The sequence below is a fragment of the Chelmon rostratus genome, chromosome 20 (genome assembly GCF_017976325.1).
Source record: "Chelmon rostratus isolate fCheRos1 chromosome 20, fCheRos1.pri, whole genome shotgun sequence".
NCBI classification, from domain to species: domain Eukaryota; kingdom Metazoa; phylum Chordata; class Actinopteri; order Chaetodontiformes; family Chaetodontidae; genus Chelmon; species Chelmon rostratus.
Genome location: NC_055677.1, coordinates 10335743 through 10350349, shown reverse-complemented (window position 1 = coordinate 10350349; position 14607 = coordinate 10335743). Strand labels below are relative to the sequence as shown.

The 14607-nt window shown below is 46.3% G+C and overlaps 2 protein-coding genes across 3 annotated transcripts; both read right to left on the bottom strand.

The window, feature by feature from the left end:
- Positions 1 to 233: 233 nt before the first annotated feature.
- Positions 234 to 10016, bottom strand: LOC121624204 (basic helix-loop-helix domain-containing protein USF3). The gene is made up of 7 exons (XM_041961843.1): positions 9928 to 10016; positions 9271 to 9389; positions 9146 to 9177; positions 8934 to 9016; positions 8708 to 8804; positions 3588 to 8524; positions 234 to 2614 (listed from the first exon to the last, which is right to left on the bottom strand). Exons 2-7 carry the CDS (start codon positions 9312 to 9314, stop codon positions 797 to 799), a joined length of 7011 nt encoding a protein of 2336 aa, XP_041817777.1. The 5' UTR covers positions 9315 to 9389; positions 9928 to 10016; the 3' UTR covers positions 234 to 796.
- A 1531-nt stretch (positions 10017 to 11547) lies between these two features.
- naa50 (N-alpha-acetyltransferase 50, NatE catalytic subunit) lies at positions 11548 to 14267 on the bottom strand. 2 transcript variants are annotated; one of them, XM_041961581.1, is made up of 5 exons: positions 14098 to 14267; positions 12481 to 12617; positions 12133 to 12252; positions 11975 to 12041; positions 11548 to 11779 (listed from the first exon to the last, which is right to left on the bottom strand). In XM_041961581.1, the coding sequence occupies exons 1-5, from the start codon at positions 14103 to 14105 to the stop codon at positions 11602 to 11604; spliced, it is 510 nt and encodes a 169-aa protein (XP_041817515.1). In that variant the 5' UTR covers positions 14106 to 14267; the 3' UTR covers positions 11548 to 11601. The 2 variants fall into 2 exon arrangements, with proteins under 2 accessions (XP_041817515.1, XP_041817516.1); XM_041961582.1 differs by having other exon boundaries at positions 12481 to 12614.
- Positions 14268 to 14607: the final 340 nt, after the last annotated feature.

The following is a 14607-nucleotide window of genomic DNA, read 5'->3' as shown; positions in this document are numbered from 1 at the left end:
CAATTTCCTTCTACAGATGTGTCAACTTAGTTTTAAAATCCACTCTTGTTGGAATAAAGACACCACTACCACCACTAATTTTCATTGTTTCTACCACTGCTGGATTCTGCAACACCCCCCAGAGCTACAAAAAAAAAAACAAAAAACAACAATAATGTTTGTGATGAGTTCAAGTGCCATCTGGTGGAGCAAAAAAAAAACATGGCTCTCCAGTTGGCAGCAAATACAAATGTCTCCTTATAAACTTTATTAATCAATTTAGTATTTACAAATACATACATATTCTAACAATTTTGATATGAAACATTGGTATTTACAAAATAGCTCTTGGAAAAAAAAGATTCTGTACAGTACAACCTGATATAAGTTAGTAAATTACATTGGTAGGTAACTGTGCAGAAGGTTTCTTAACAACCCAGAATACAATGAATTCAAGTTCTAAACCTAAATTTCATTTTGTTTTACAACCAGTCGGTTTAACCAAAGTTTCAAACAAACAGCTTTAAAGGAGGACATTTTCCTGTCACCTTAAAATAAAAAAAAAATCTGAAATATTAAAATTAATAACTTTGACATCATACATATGACAGAAGGAACCCAATTGAGATTGAAGCTGTGTAAACATGTAAACAACAAAAATCACCACCAGACAGACGTGGTGTCTTTTCAACCTAAAAACCGTTCACCAGGTGCCTCCTGAACTTGTCGAACATGTAGAAGAACGACACATCTCCAATTGAAAAAGAAACTCTTTGCTTCACAACACCAGTTCATCAAAATGCAGCAGGACCTCTCCTCACACAGCTGAGCTGCCGTCATGGCCCAGAATGTGGCTGATGTTATGGGCAGGACGATTGGGCTGCTTGCCAGAGTCGGCAGAAGAGGTGTTGGAGAGAGACAGCAGGGGAGACATTGGCATGGCCGAGCCATCAGTTGGCATGCCTGTGGCGATTTCAGGGAACAGCGACGTGAGGCTGAAGTTGGATATGTGAGGGGTGATTCCAGATGAGTTGGCAATGGGCATAGGGGGCATATCTGGAAGCAAGGGGAAGCTGGCCTGGCCAAAACCCACAGGGCGAGGCGGGGAGAGGATAGAGCCAAAGCGGTTATTGAGTGGAGGAGCGCTGCCCTTGTCGGCACTCGGGCTGGTAAACATTTGGTTGGGAAAGTATTGGAGGGTGACATCGCTGGGAAGACTGGGGTGAGAAGCTGGAGAATAGGAAGGGTAGAAGGAGGGTAAAGTGTTCTGGGGCTCCACAGGGAGAAGTGACGGTGTACGGGAGGCGTTGGGCTGGCTGACTGGAGGGATGAAAGTGGAGTTAGCATTGATAGGAGGTGGAGGATTCATCCCTCCCTCGGGAATAAAGGGGAAGCCAAAGTTTTGTGTTAGGTGTTGGTCAGGAACCAGGTTGTTGTCACTAGGAACCTGAGCACTATCTGCCATAAAGCGAACAATAGTGCTGCGACGTGCCTCTCCTCCAGACTGTGGTCTGCTCAGCAGCACCCCACCTCCTGAAGGCAGAGGCAGGTGGCCCTCAGGCTCAAAGGGGTTACTGTGTCTCAGAGTACCTGATCGAGCCCGGTCGCCAGGTCTCAGCTTGGTGGGCTGAGCATCTCGGGCAATGTGGCGAGAGTGCTGGCTGACAGCAGTGGGTGGTCTGGAGGGGGCCGAGGAGCGCCCTGGCTCAGAGCTGCTGTGTGGGGTCGGAGGGTGGGGGAGACCTGCGCGCACACCTGGGCCTCCATGCATATTACTGCTGACCTGAGAAATGTGGCCCTTGTTGCCCTCTCCAAGCCGCATAGCTGGGGCCTTCTGGGTCTGGGGCACACTGGGGCTGGCGGCCTTGGCCTGTATGTCTCCTGAAGAGCTTCCAGGCACACAGCTGTACTCCATGCTGACTGGGGGACAGCACTGGACTCGCTGGTGGTTGCTCTGCTCAGGCAGGTGGGGGGAAAGGAGGCTTTGCATGAAACTCTGGTGACAACCTTCCTGCTCCCGGGGCAGTGCTGGTCCAACCTGCACCCCCTGCGAGCCAGGATGAGACGTACTGTAACCGCCACGGTTCCTGCCATCTGCTGGAGGGCCAACACCCATCCTGAACCCTCCCTGCTGCTGCTGCCCTTGAGGGCCCCTCTGGGAAGGCGGCACTGACTTTGGTGCCATGTCACTCCCACGAGACACCTGAGCCTCAAAATTTCCGATCTGATGTGCTCCTCCTCCTCCTCCCATGGCCTTGAATGGTGGACACTCTGTGACCCTCTGAACATCAGCGGACACTGGGTGGTCAGCGGGCAGGCGATTCTGTGGGTTATGCGCAATGTTGGCCTTCCCTCGTGACGTGTCCAGGTAACCGCGGAGGTCTGGTTGCTCCTGTGTGGCACCACGGCCAGGCTGAAGGTGGAGACCCATGCGCTGTTGCTGTTCGCCACTGGTGGAACTTTTACCGATGAGCGCCTCTGCAGAATAGTTGGACACACGGTGACGTTCCTGACGTGACGGAGCGCAGGCCAGGTCAGACGAACGGGACACAGGATTGCTGGGAGGAGAGATGAGCTGCTGCTCCAGAGTCCTTGAGCTCATCATCCTCTGCATAGCATTGTGGTCCTGACCAGACTGAGGGAGTGGAAAAAGACAAAATGTTATTTTCAAACAAAAGGTGTAGGAAATATTCCATGTGATCAATCTGTGCTTTTAGCTGGATTATCATTACCAAGCGCAGCAATAAAGCCATATGTAATGTAAAAAATCATCCAACTGTGAATAATGCTGCACCCATTCAAAACCATAAGTTAAACATTTTCGACTGACAGTTCCCAGATGTGTATAGACAGACACACTTTAAACCGAAAATACTGACAACTGGCAAGTTATTACAATAATTTAATTGTGTTTCATTTGAAATTACTCACGACCTTGAATTTTCATTCCTCTGTCTCTGTGGTTAAAGGGGCAGAGCTGCTTTTTCACTGGAGGCCCAGGACAGAAAAAGCTCCCAGGCAAGCATTTTGTTTTTGTTTTTAGGATTTTTTTTTGCTGTGGCTTTGTAAACATGGCCTGCTGTGGTGGATTGCCACGGCTACGTCTGTAGAAGTGGAACACTGTTGAGGGCCACAGTGTCAAATAGGTTGGACAGATTTACCAACCAGTGGCAAAAAATACCAGCTTACCAGTTGTAGCTTGTTTTAACCCATCGGACTGCACTGACAGAAATGTCACACCTGAGGTAGTGATAATTTTCCTTGTTTTTAAATCATGTTATCATAATCAAGTACATCAAGAAATGGCCTTTACAAGGTACTAGTACTCAGTATTTGTGTATACACACAGAGGGAATAGTTGTGAACAGTCAATGTCTCATATGGTTTAAATGGTGTTGAACATTAACTGAATTTCAAATATGTACCACTGCTGAACTCTCTGTTGACTGGTTCCAGAATTACTTGTTTATCAAATGTAACAACCATCTCTAGTACTGAAAATGAGATACAAAGACAAGATCAACCTAAGAAGGTAGACAGGTAAACAGGATCCACTGTACTTTGTTTCCAGTCTTATTGAATCACGCCATCTACCATGCAACACTGACCTTGAGGTGCTCCTGCTGAGCCAGGTGGCTGCTGTGGTGGGCCCTAGATCCCGCTGCTTGAGCTTCACAGCTCTTCTCCTGGTGTCTAAAGTGCTGCTGTTGCTGCTGCTGGATCTGCTGCTGCAGATGCTGCTGGTGTCTGGAGTGGGAGCTCTGCTGCTGCTGCTGTAACTGCTGCTGTTGGTGTTGTTGATGCTGTGTCTGTGGCTGTTGCTGATGTGTCTGCTGTTGGTGATGAGACTGTTGGTGTTGTGTTGGCTGCTGATGCTGCTGTGATTGTTGGTGTGACTGTTGTTGATGCTGCTGTGACTGCTGCTGTGTGTGCTGCTGATGCTGTGTCTGTTGTTGTTGTTGTTGATGTGAGTGTGGCTGCTGCTGAACTCCAGACTTTTCCAGGTGATGCTGCTTCTGTTGCAGGCCAGCACCAGTTTGACTGCCTCTGACAAGTCCACGCTTCTTCTGCACATGCTGCTGCTGCTGCTCCTGCAGCGCCCTCTGGTGTAGTGAGTGGCGCTGTGCGGGGTCAGACTGAGTCAGGTGGTGTTGCAAATGATACAGATGGTGTCTCTGTTGCTCTTGCTGCTGCTGCTTCATGTAAAGGTTTCCCCCCAGGTGCTGGCCAGGCTGGGTTGCAGCATGCTGTGGATGACCTTGGGGCAGATGAAGCACACCTGGCTGGTTCTGCTCTGGGGGTCCTTGAGGAGGGCAGTGCACATCTGTGGGCCGAACTACCGGGCTCATGAAAGAGTTTGTGGAAAAGAGGGGTCCTGCACTTTCAGAGTTTATCCTTGTCATGACAGCTGCCGATGTGGGGGGCAGCTGTCCCACCATCATCTGACTGTGGTCTGGTGCTTTCACGTCCATATGGCTAACAGTGGTAGCTGATGGAGGGCAAGGCTTGGGCCGTTTTCCAGTGTTGAGCATCACCTCCTCCTGGGCCTGCCGCTTGGAGATGATTTTAACTTGTCTCTCACCCACACCAACTCCAGCCTGGGCCCTCATTAATGCAGTCTTTAAGGGAGTGTACTCATTTAGCTGGGCTGCACCTGAGCAGGGTGAGAGGGCGTTGTTTGACGATTGGGATATGTGGGCTGAGGTCCCAACAGGAGAGGGAACTGAGCCCTGTTGTCCAGCCAGACTGGGAGAACCAGGGTAGGGTTGCTGACTGGAGCTGGGCCTGATCAGGTTGTTGACACTGAGGCTAGTGCCACTCTGAGATGAGCTCTGAGACTGGACCTGGGGGAGAGACTGTGACTGGGAGTATGAGATGTTTTGTGGATGTCTGCTTCCATTGGGCCCACTGACAGACCCATCCCCAGCCTGTCCTCTGACAGATACCTGGACAGCAGGTTTAACTGTTATTGTGTCCATGGGTTTAGTCACTTTTGTCTGCTGTCCAGCTGAGCCCCTTTCTTTAGTGCTAGACACTGGTGGAGTTTTTGGGGGCTCCCATGTGGCTGTGGGGGGGTTTGTTGAAGCAGTGTTGTCCCCAGAGCAGCCTCCACTCCGCCTTCCTGGACTGTCCTGTTCAAGCATGGCCAAGGCTAACATTTCTGCCTGCTCAGAGGTGAATGTAAATGTTCCAAAGGAGCCAGATGATGCACTTATACTGTGGCCTTGGGGAAGCATGGATGCCACAGAGAAACCTCTGCCTCCCCCAGCCCCTGTAGACATGGGAGAATCAGTCTGTCTGTTAGAAGTCATAGGATGCTCTATAGTTTGATCATCAAGGTTAGTGTACACCTGTTGAGATAGGGCAAAATCTTTTCTCAAGGGAGTATCAGAAGTCGCTGCCACCAAGCCCTCTTTCTCTGCTGCTGTGGAGTGTCTCTCTACCAGAGTCTCCCTGTCTCCTCGAGGGACCTGGGGTGGTTTGGCTTCAGCAGGGTGGCAGGGGGAGGGGTTGGGCATATTCACATCAGTCTGCTGTGTCGGAGCTCTACTGGAAGAAACCCCTTTCCTGAACTCTGAACTTGTTGTAGGGGCTGTAACAGAGCTGTGGGCTGCAGAAAATGCAACAGTTGTGGACACCAAGGATGAAGTGGTTGTCTGAGACATAGGCACAGGTTTATTACAGGGCAGTGGACCTTGGCTGTTAGATACCTGGGGATGACATACTGAACTTGGCTGGGTAGCCTGATTTAAAGATACTGGTGCAGTTGCTGTGATACTGCTGGTGCAGACTGGAGTCATACGTGTTGTAGAAACAGTGGTGGAAGTGCACTGAGTCTCAGTGGCACCTGCAGAACTGACCATAGACCTGCTCTGTCTTGAAAGACCAGTGGTGGCAGCTGACGTACTTTGTGTTGTGCTAGCTGCTGAACTGGTGGTTGCCTGTTTAACCTCGGGAACTGACTGTTTGGCTACAGCTGAGTTGTTGCCAGGTACTACAGCTGGTTGATTCTCAATGGCCACAGCTGCACTAATTGATGGCTTGACCAATGTGGCATTGGCAGTTGTAACTGCAGTTGCCATACCACTAGTGTTAGTATGACTGAATATAACATCAGTTTTAGTTGCACTGACAGAGCTTTTGCTCTGCGGACAGGCCTGACTAAGTGCAGCTGACTCATTAGAAGAACTACACACAATCATTATCTGAGTGTTGTGTGTAGAGGTGACATCTGCTACAGCTTCACCACAATTTGCAGTTGTGACAGTTGTGGTATAAGTGGGGGGAATGTCTGTGACTTTTACAGTCGAGGACTGTAAAATTTGAGATACTGTAACTTGAACTGTCTGGCTTTCTCCTGCAGCAGCCACTGGCTTGGCTGAAACAACAACAGCAGGCTGTGCATGAATTAGCTCTTTTTTCTTAGCTGGTTTAGTCCTTTTAGGTGTTGCCCTCTTTGTATTCAAAGTTGTACGAAGCCTCTTGCCTGTAGGCTTAGAGGCAGTAACCACTAGCGCCGATTTGACTGGATTAAAACAAGAGACCTGTAGCTGCCGGGCAGGTAGAGCAAGTGAGGTTCCAGGGACGGATGCTGGAGCAGGAGGCTGCTTATGCTGGACTACTGATGATTGAGCAGCTGGAGGCTGACCATTGTTCTGGTTGGAAATGGTAAGTGGAAGGCCCTGAGAGATGCTCTGATTGAGACTGCTGAGTGCCCCTAAACTGTTGAGGGCCACATTAGTAGTTGGTTCCTCAGTGGTGGTGGGCTGGACCAGCTGGAGTGTACTCTGGCCACCCTGAGAGCTAGGTTTGTCAGAAGTCTTCATGGGCTGCAATGCAAACACCTGGCCATTCACAGTGATAGTCTGTGGGGTTGGAGGAACCGGCGGGGAAGAGGAGGTCTGGGTGACTTGAAGAGGATGGTTCATTTGAGGCTGAACAGGGCGTGGGAGAATGTGCACCAGCTGCTTTCCCCCAACACTCTGTAAGGGAGTGGCAGATGTTGAACTGCTGGTTGTGGATATTTGAGTGGACACAACTGGTACTGCAGTAGGCACAGCTGAAGGCACCATGCCAACCTGAGGATTCTGAGGGGCAGGTGCAGGCTGATTAGGTGCCTGGATGATAACAATATGCTGACAGGGTGTCTGATTGGTTACTTCCTCCCTTACAACTGACTGGGTTGGGCAAGTACTGGCCTGCTGCAGGATGACCACACTTGGGTTGTTAGTGTTCTGTGGGGCTGTTACAGCTGAGGCTGTCCCTCCGGTTGGGTTGACTTGCAGCACCTGCATGGTCTGAAGGAGGGGCAGCACGGTGGCTTGTGGCTGAGGCACCAGCGCAGGCTGAGGCTGAGGTATAAGGGCAGTTGGAGGATGGGTAACCAATGATGCTGGTTGAAGCACAGCAGGCTGGGGCTGTGACACAATGGCAGGGTGGGCCACCACAGCTGGCTGGGGTACTATTGCTGCCCGGGGGAGAACAGCACACTGAGGTTGGGGGGCTAGGACAGGCTGAGGCTGTGCCTGGTTCAGGATTGCGGGTCGGAGCTGGGGTGGTCTCTGAAAGGGCTGTGCTTGAATGTGGGCTGTAATGGGTGCTTGCTGTACAGGCACATGTGGTTGCATCTGTATTTGAATGGGCTGAACAGATGGTTTGTTACCCATTGGACACACAGTCACCTGCTGGACAGCCTGCGTGGGGTTCATGACCTCTGGGGTAGGGAGACTCTGGCAGACTGGCTGCACCGTGTTCCCTGACATCTGCAGCGTTGTCCAGGTAGTCTGTGTGCTGCCTGCCGCTCCAACCCTAAGCAGGGCTTGGCTGTTGGGGATAGACGTGTAATTCACAGTCCTCACGGCAGTGTCCTGTGTGACACAAGGGCAAACCTCTGAGGCTGCTGCTCTGGATGTGGTTATAGAGTGAGTACCCGTTGTGACATTGGACATGGGCTGAACAGGGCTTTCACTGGAGAGCTGTGAGGATGAAGTGGTTGTTACGGTGAGGGTCGGGGCTGGAGCAGCAGGCTGCGATTGCTGAGGCAGGGCTGAGGTGGCTGCAGGGATCTGAAGGGTGATGTAAGACACAGAGGGCGGCAGAGTGGGGGCTGCAGCTGGTGTCTCCACCACACACTGCTCTATCATTCTCAGGCCTGGTGTAGAATGGGTGGGAGTGGCGGTCGATCCAGGGAGAAGTGCAGGGGTGGAAGAAGAGGTATTAACTTGCAGCAGGGCTCCATTAACACTCAACCTAGCACTGACCTCAGAAGGTGGCTGAAGAATTAATGTTTCAGAAGGCTGTTTCGCTGGGCTGGTCTCCTTCCCTGCTGGACACATCACATTGCCATTGGAATAGACGATGATCCCCTTTGGGAGTTGGTGAGTGGGAGTCACCTTTGCAACCTTGGCACAGCGCTGTTTGCCCTTCCAGTGAATAGTGGGGTCTTCTAAAAGGTTAATATCATGGGCTTTAAGGAGCTCGATGTAGTGAGCACTCTCCCTCCTCAGCTCCTCCAACTGACGCCGCAGTCGACGGATCTCCTCAGCTGCACAGAGACCAAGCACACACGTAATCAATCATCTGTATTTAGTCCTATGTTAATGACTCCAAGTACACATGTTGTATCAGTCACACTCTCATAATTTAAAGTAATAAATACACTATGAAAAAATCAAGGTGTGCACTACTGCAAAAACAATGTGTGAGGTGTACAATTGTTAAACTTTACCTTGGACTTTATCTCCTCCTTCCAGAAGCATTGCATCATTTTGTTTCTTCAGCTCTGTGATGTAGCGAAAAGCCTGATCCAAGATCATGTTCTTACTCTATAGATGCGGGATAAAGGGTTGATGTTAAAATGTTCGGCACAACAGTTAACTGACCTGTGCAGACACTAATTTTTAGCATAACATGTCGCTGATAAAGCACAACAGTAACGTCATCTTGTCTCTTACCTGTTTAAGTGCCTGGGAACAGGGCAGAAGATTACCAATGCGGTTAATCCCAGCATTAATCTTCTCTTTTCTGTGTCTCTCAACTGTATAAAGAAAAGACTAAACTTTAATGCCCAGTAAAAACGATAGTGACACCATTTAAAAGAACATTAAATCTATTTACAGAAAGCAGCAAGGTTTGAACAGAAGCATCACAGGGGATATCATTTCACCTGCATTGTGAGATTCTTTATTTTTCTTCTTTCTGCAAAAATAAAAATAAAGGTTAAGATTTTGTAAAATTAAAAGCATGTATATATGTATCCATATATACTGGTTAAAAAAAAAACATCCTTACTTGGGTTTACGACCAGGTGTCTGAGTTTCAGTCATCTCTGGCATGCTGTACTAACAGTTGCCTATGTGATAAGGTACCAGTCAACACATTTAACAGCTGGTCCTTAAATCCTTTCCGTGCTAAAATGAAAACACAAAGCATCCGGACACAGTATGAATTTTGAATAAGTATAACACAAGACAACTATATAACATTAAAAATTCATTTAGGTGCAATTAGCCAGCAAGAATGTTGTCATATAATTTAGATCCACAGCACATATCAGACAGTCAAAAGACCTTGTTAAGCTACACTGAGCCTTTACTACAACTACTACATGCTAACAAGCTGGTGTAGATTAACCTAGCCTTACAGCAAACCTAAACTAATCTGCCTGCATATTACAGCATAATTACAGAATGTTTAACGAATGACACAAAATATCTGTGAGCCCTGCTTTAGGTTGACAGTAAGCGCTGTTCAGATAATTACCCCGTTATTTAACTAGCGAGAAACTAGCAACCTGAGCAATTACCCATTCGGCTAGCTTTCTGCTAGCTAGCTGGCTAACAGCTGCCTTAGCTTACCGTTACCGACATAATTATCAAGCAAATCAATGACGCGTTTCTTCGTGTCCCTGATGATAAAAGCTGCTAATGGATGCTAGTTGCAACTAACCTCTAGCCTCGGCATTTTGGAGACTGTCTGTCCCTGCAAGAACTTTGAGATTGGAGGCTAACTGTTAGCTAGCAAAGCATTCAACTCAACTCATCTCTCAAAACAATCTCAATAGACCAAACTTGGTGTACAAAGGGGAGGGCTCTGGGAGAGATGACAGCCAATAGCATTCCAGGTGTAGTAGGTCTGAGCCAATCACGACGTACAGGAGGGCATCCAGGGGCGGCTTTACGAGAATGCATTTAGACATTAAGGGTGTTCATCATTATATTCAATATACGACTTTAGACTTATTTTGCACCATACTTCTGTATTTAGTTAATAGCTCACCATTTACATGTACCACAATAAAACAATTACCAACACATTTACTGCAAATAGTAATTCCTTTATTTAGACGTTAAAAAGTCTTACAATATAGAGCTCCAGAAAAGATAAAATTCTTCAAAGAAAGGAAAATCATGCTTATACTACAGTGGAGAGGACACAACTCTCCTTGCATGCAGAGGGGTCAGAGCTTCCTCGGGGTAAAACACTGTTCAAAAGACCATTCCAAAATTTCCAAACTATATGCAGAGCTTCAATACCTAATGAAGGTGGGTGTAACAACAGAAGCTGACTGAGGCAGGATGTTTGAGATTTCTGCAAGATGGCTACATAAGGTGCCAAAGATGTTTAAGGTAAGCTGTCTCAAAAAACTACCGTGCGTTTAGAGACAAACATCCTCACACACCTTTAATTTAATATTGAAAATAATGCCCAAATCTAATCCCAAACAGCCAATCTGTTATTTGAGCATCCCTCACAAGACATTGTGGAGTGCCCTTCTCCAAAACACATTCAATACAATAACATTTCTCTTATTTCTTAATGTTTTCATTCTTAATGGTAAACCCAGGAGAACCTCTGAACCATTTGCCATCTCAATGTAAAAACTAAAAATAACAGTTGAAGGGGAATTAAATTAACAGGCTGGAAAATAAAGTTATTCAGAAATTATCAGTGGTGACCACGTCTTCCCACCACCTCAAAACCGTTCAGCCTTTCTCGCGCCTGTACCGGGGGGGTTACATTTCTGCGTTTCCCCTCTGGACATGACATATCAACAAACTGGTCAGACACAGTTCCCATAAATCCCAGGGTTCAGGTGACGAGGGAATAAGAGTCGTGACTGTTCCACGTAACAACTCAATGCATCACTCCAAGCTGACCAGCTGGGACTTGTGCGTGTCAGTGATGGTCTTTCAAACACTTTTACAGCTTCAAACCAACTGTTTTCTTTTGCTCAACAGTATAGATGTGTCCCCATTAACTTTATAACTGCATAAAAACAACTCAAACACAAACAGTATGATTTGCAAACATCGCACCTTCCCCCTTCACCAAGTCTAAAACTGTCTGAAGTTGGCAACTTTGTCAATAGGAGCACTTTTGGATATTGAGCTTTTTGTTATGTTCAATTATCTGTATGAGGAAAGGGGAGAAATAAAATATGCAAAAAATCAAAGGGGGACCCCTTTGCAAAACAAATGCAGCATTTTTTGTACTTTAAATTTGTTTTCTCTTTTTAGCGTCCTTTGAAGAAAGTGTTGAATGTGTCGACCCTGGGGCATTTGTCACAGTTCTGTTTCTGTGGAGGCGGGCACATCTGTGCTCCTTCCAAATGCTGTGCCCCTAATCTGCCTTCTGAAGCTCTCCGGTGGGCGGTGCACATGGACTGCGCAGACTCTTCTGCAACACATGGGCATCTGCGGGCTCTATCCTCTTGTAGTAATTCTTTTTTGTTTCGATGATCTCAAAGCCAAACTTCTGATAAAAGTGAATGGCTGACTCATTGCTGATCTGCACATGACTGTTGAGAGGAAAGGAAGAAATTTAGCTTGTGGTAGAACAGTTTGCTGCAAAAGTAACAATGGAATGAACTGATCTGTTTTCATGCTAGGGTTGAAATTTGATCAGTTTCAGTAAGAAAAGTATTATAAACAGACAATTATAAAATAGACAACACTGAAATCTCTTCATACACCTTCTGCCATTAGACACTCACAGATATATGTTGTCAAATGTGCCATCCTTCTCACAGATGTTTAGCACATGATTCAGCATCTTTGTACCTGGAGAAAAAGACAAAGGCAAAGTTTGAAAAACAAATCACAAGATGACAAGGTGTACTGCAGAGTCTCCTAGAAATGCTAAGCTCCCTACCAATTCCAAGCCTACGGTAGGGTGCTAGACAGCCAAGCGTCATGATGTACAGTCTCTTCTGGTTCTGAGAGTGGTCCACTCTGCAGCACACAGCACCCACTGCAATGTCATTGAAGTATGCTGCAAGACAAAAAAGAACAACAATGCTTATTTTAAGGTGATTAGACACTAATGAAAACATACTTAGGAATATTATATTTCTGTTATATTCTGCCAATAGACCGCACTAAATCTTACACTCTTTCCCCTTCTAATATCTAGTGTCACCAGAAAAGTATAAGCTTCAAACTTTTTAAAAGATGTTTTTAAATTTATGTGGGAGTAAGTAACACAAGGGATGTTTCTTACCTAGCTTTGCAAGCTCTCCAACTTCCAGTACATCTTTATAAAACTTGTCATTGTAGCTGACAGGGAAGATGACCTGGTTCAGGCGTTTCAGCTGCTTAATGTTGTGGGGTGTAACATCCCCCAGCTCGATCCGGCTACTGGAACAAGAGCAAAACGGTCAAATGACTGACAACGAGTACACTGTTATATCCAGGATAATCTGACTCAAATGCAATAAAGATCCACTGCAGCATCTTGGTAACTTTGTGATCTACTGTAAAACTGTTAGTAGTTAGTAGTTAACATTTTTTCCAAGCCAAACACCTGAAAGCAGTTTCTTCATTTAATAAACATTAATGCTGCATCTGAAATGGTTCATTTAGTCGATTAACAGGAAATCAATCGGTTGAGGTGATTTTATTTCCACCAAACTGCCAAACTTTATCGAGCTGCAGCTTCTCAAATATGGCAATCTGATGTTTTCCTTTGTTTTATGTATTATTAAACAGAATATTTTTGGGTTTAGGACAGGTGGTTTGACAAAACAAGACCTGGAAAGTTGAAAAAATAAGAAAATAATTGGCAGAATTATTAATTTTTCATACTCAAAGTCTTAGCCCCCAGTAAAATCAAATGACTGCTAATCCAGATATTGTGCCATCTTTGCCACTGACCCTCAGATGTCACACAGCATCACTCTTTCAACAAAATAAACATCTGAGGGTAATGATTTTGATATTCTTGCCTTACACTTACCAAGAAAACTGACATGGCACTTTCTAAAACCAAGAGTCAAGTCTAAAACAACCTAGGAATATGCTTGTTATAGTGTCTGGGTGAGTAACCCAAACTCAAGACACCAATTTATATGGTTGAGGGGTTCACGGTGGTATTTATAGGAGGCTACACATCCAAAAAAAACAGCTGTTGGTCACGTGTGTTGTTCATCAGGCTATACAGTGCCAGGATCCGTCCACACTTCAAACAGTAACGTCTATGAAATCCCATCTGAACAATTAATACAGTTCAGCCTTAATCGACCTCATGAAACCTGAGAATCAAGACATCAGCCAAAAACACACTGCTAGCGTGTTACTTCGACATGTCAAGTTACACTGAGCAGGCTGGCACAAAGTCTGAAGTTACTGTCGGATGTCACGTTAATACGGTAGCTGACACAGAGCTGACCAGCATAAGCTCACTGTGCCAGTAAGTTGTCATGGAGCGTATTAAACTTATTTAACTGACTGTGCTGCAGCTGAAGTTTAGGTGAGCTGCTGTCGACTTTGACGCGGACGCACAAATTAACGTTATCCAAGACCCGGAGTCTGACCATTTAGCTTAGCTAAATTGGGTTTACTGACTCAGCTGCCCACGAGCAGCTAGCTAGTTAGCTTTGCTTGTAAGCTACCTAAACGAACCGACAAGCGGCTTAAGTGGTCGAGAATATCAGTGTCAGAACTGTTGCAGTAACTGTGCTGTCGGATGTATGTTTCTATTATACACCTAAATAAAAGTAGCTTAGCAAGCTAGCTAGCCTCTCCGTCTCCTCCCCGCCTCCCCTTGTAGAAAAAAACAGACATGAAAAACTTTACTCGTGCTAAGCTACTTATTCGTATTTCAAAAGCTTACACTCACCCTTTCATTGTAAACAGATATTATCCCTTATTTTCGATGAGGCTGAACTTTAGAGTTGTTTTGGGTAGAACGATGGGATTTTGACAGAGTTAGGGTCGGGGATGCCTCCCGTTTTACCCTCCACATGTAGCTAGTTGCGGTGGTTGCAGTTAGCTTAGCCGCCGAACTCCTTCCACGACTGTGTGGGGACTGTCAACCCTGACCTCCGCATGCGCACAAACACTGCAGCGTTTATAATGAAATTTCTCCCCGAGTTTGGTCTCTTAGGATCCTTTGACCGTTAAGAAAGATCCACTAAGCAAATGCAAAAGGTTAGCTGTGTTTAGTGATATTACATAACGTTGAACCATCCAAACAAGATGTTCTTGATAAACCCTTGTCTGTATGATAAAATATGTTTTTCTCGTCAATATTGGAGTGGAGAAAGTTAGAGTTAGCTGGGGAAATGGTTGGATTGAAGATCTGCAAGACAGAGGCAAGGCGCGATTTGTACGAAACCTGGGAGGAAGC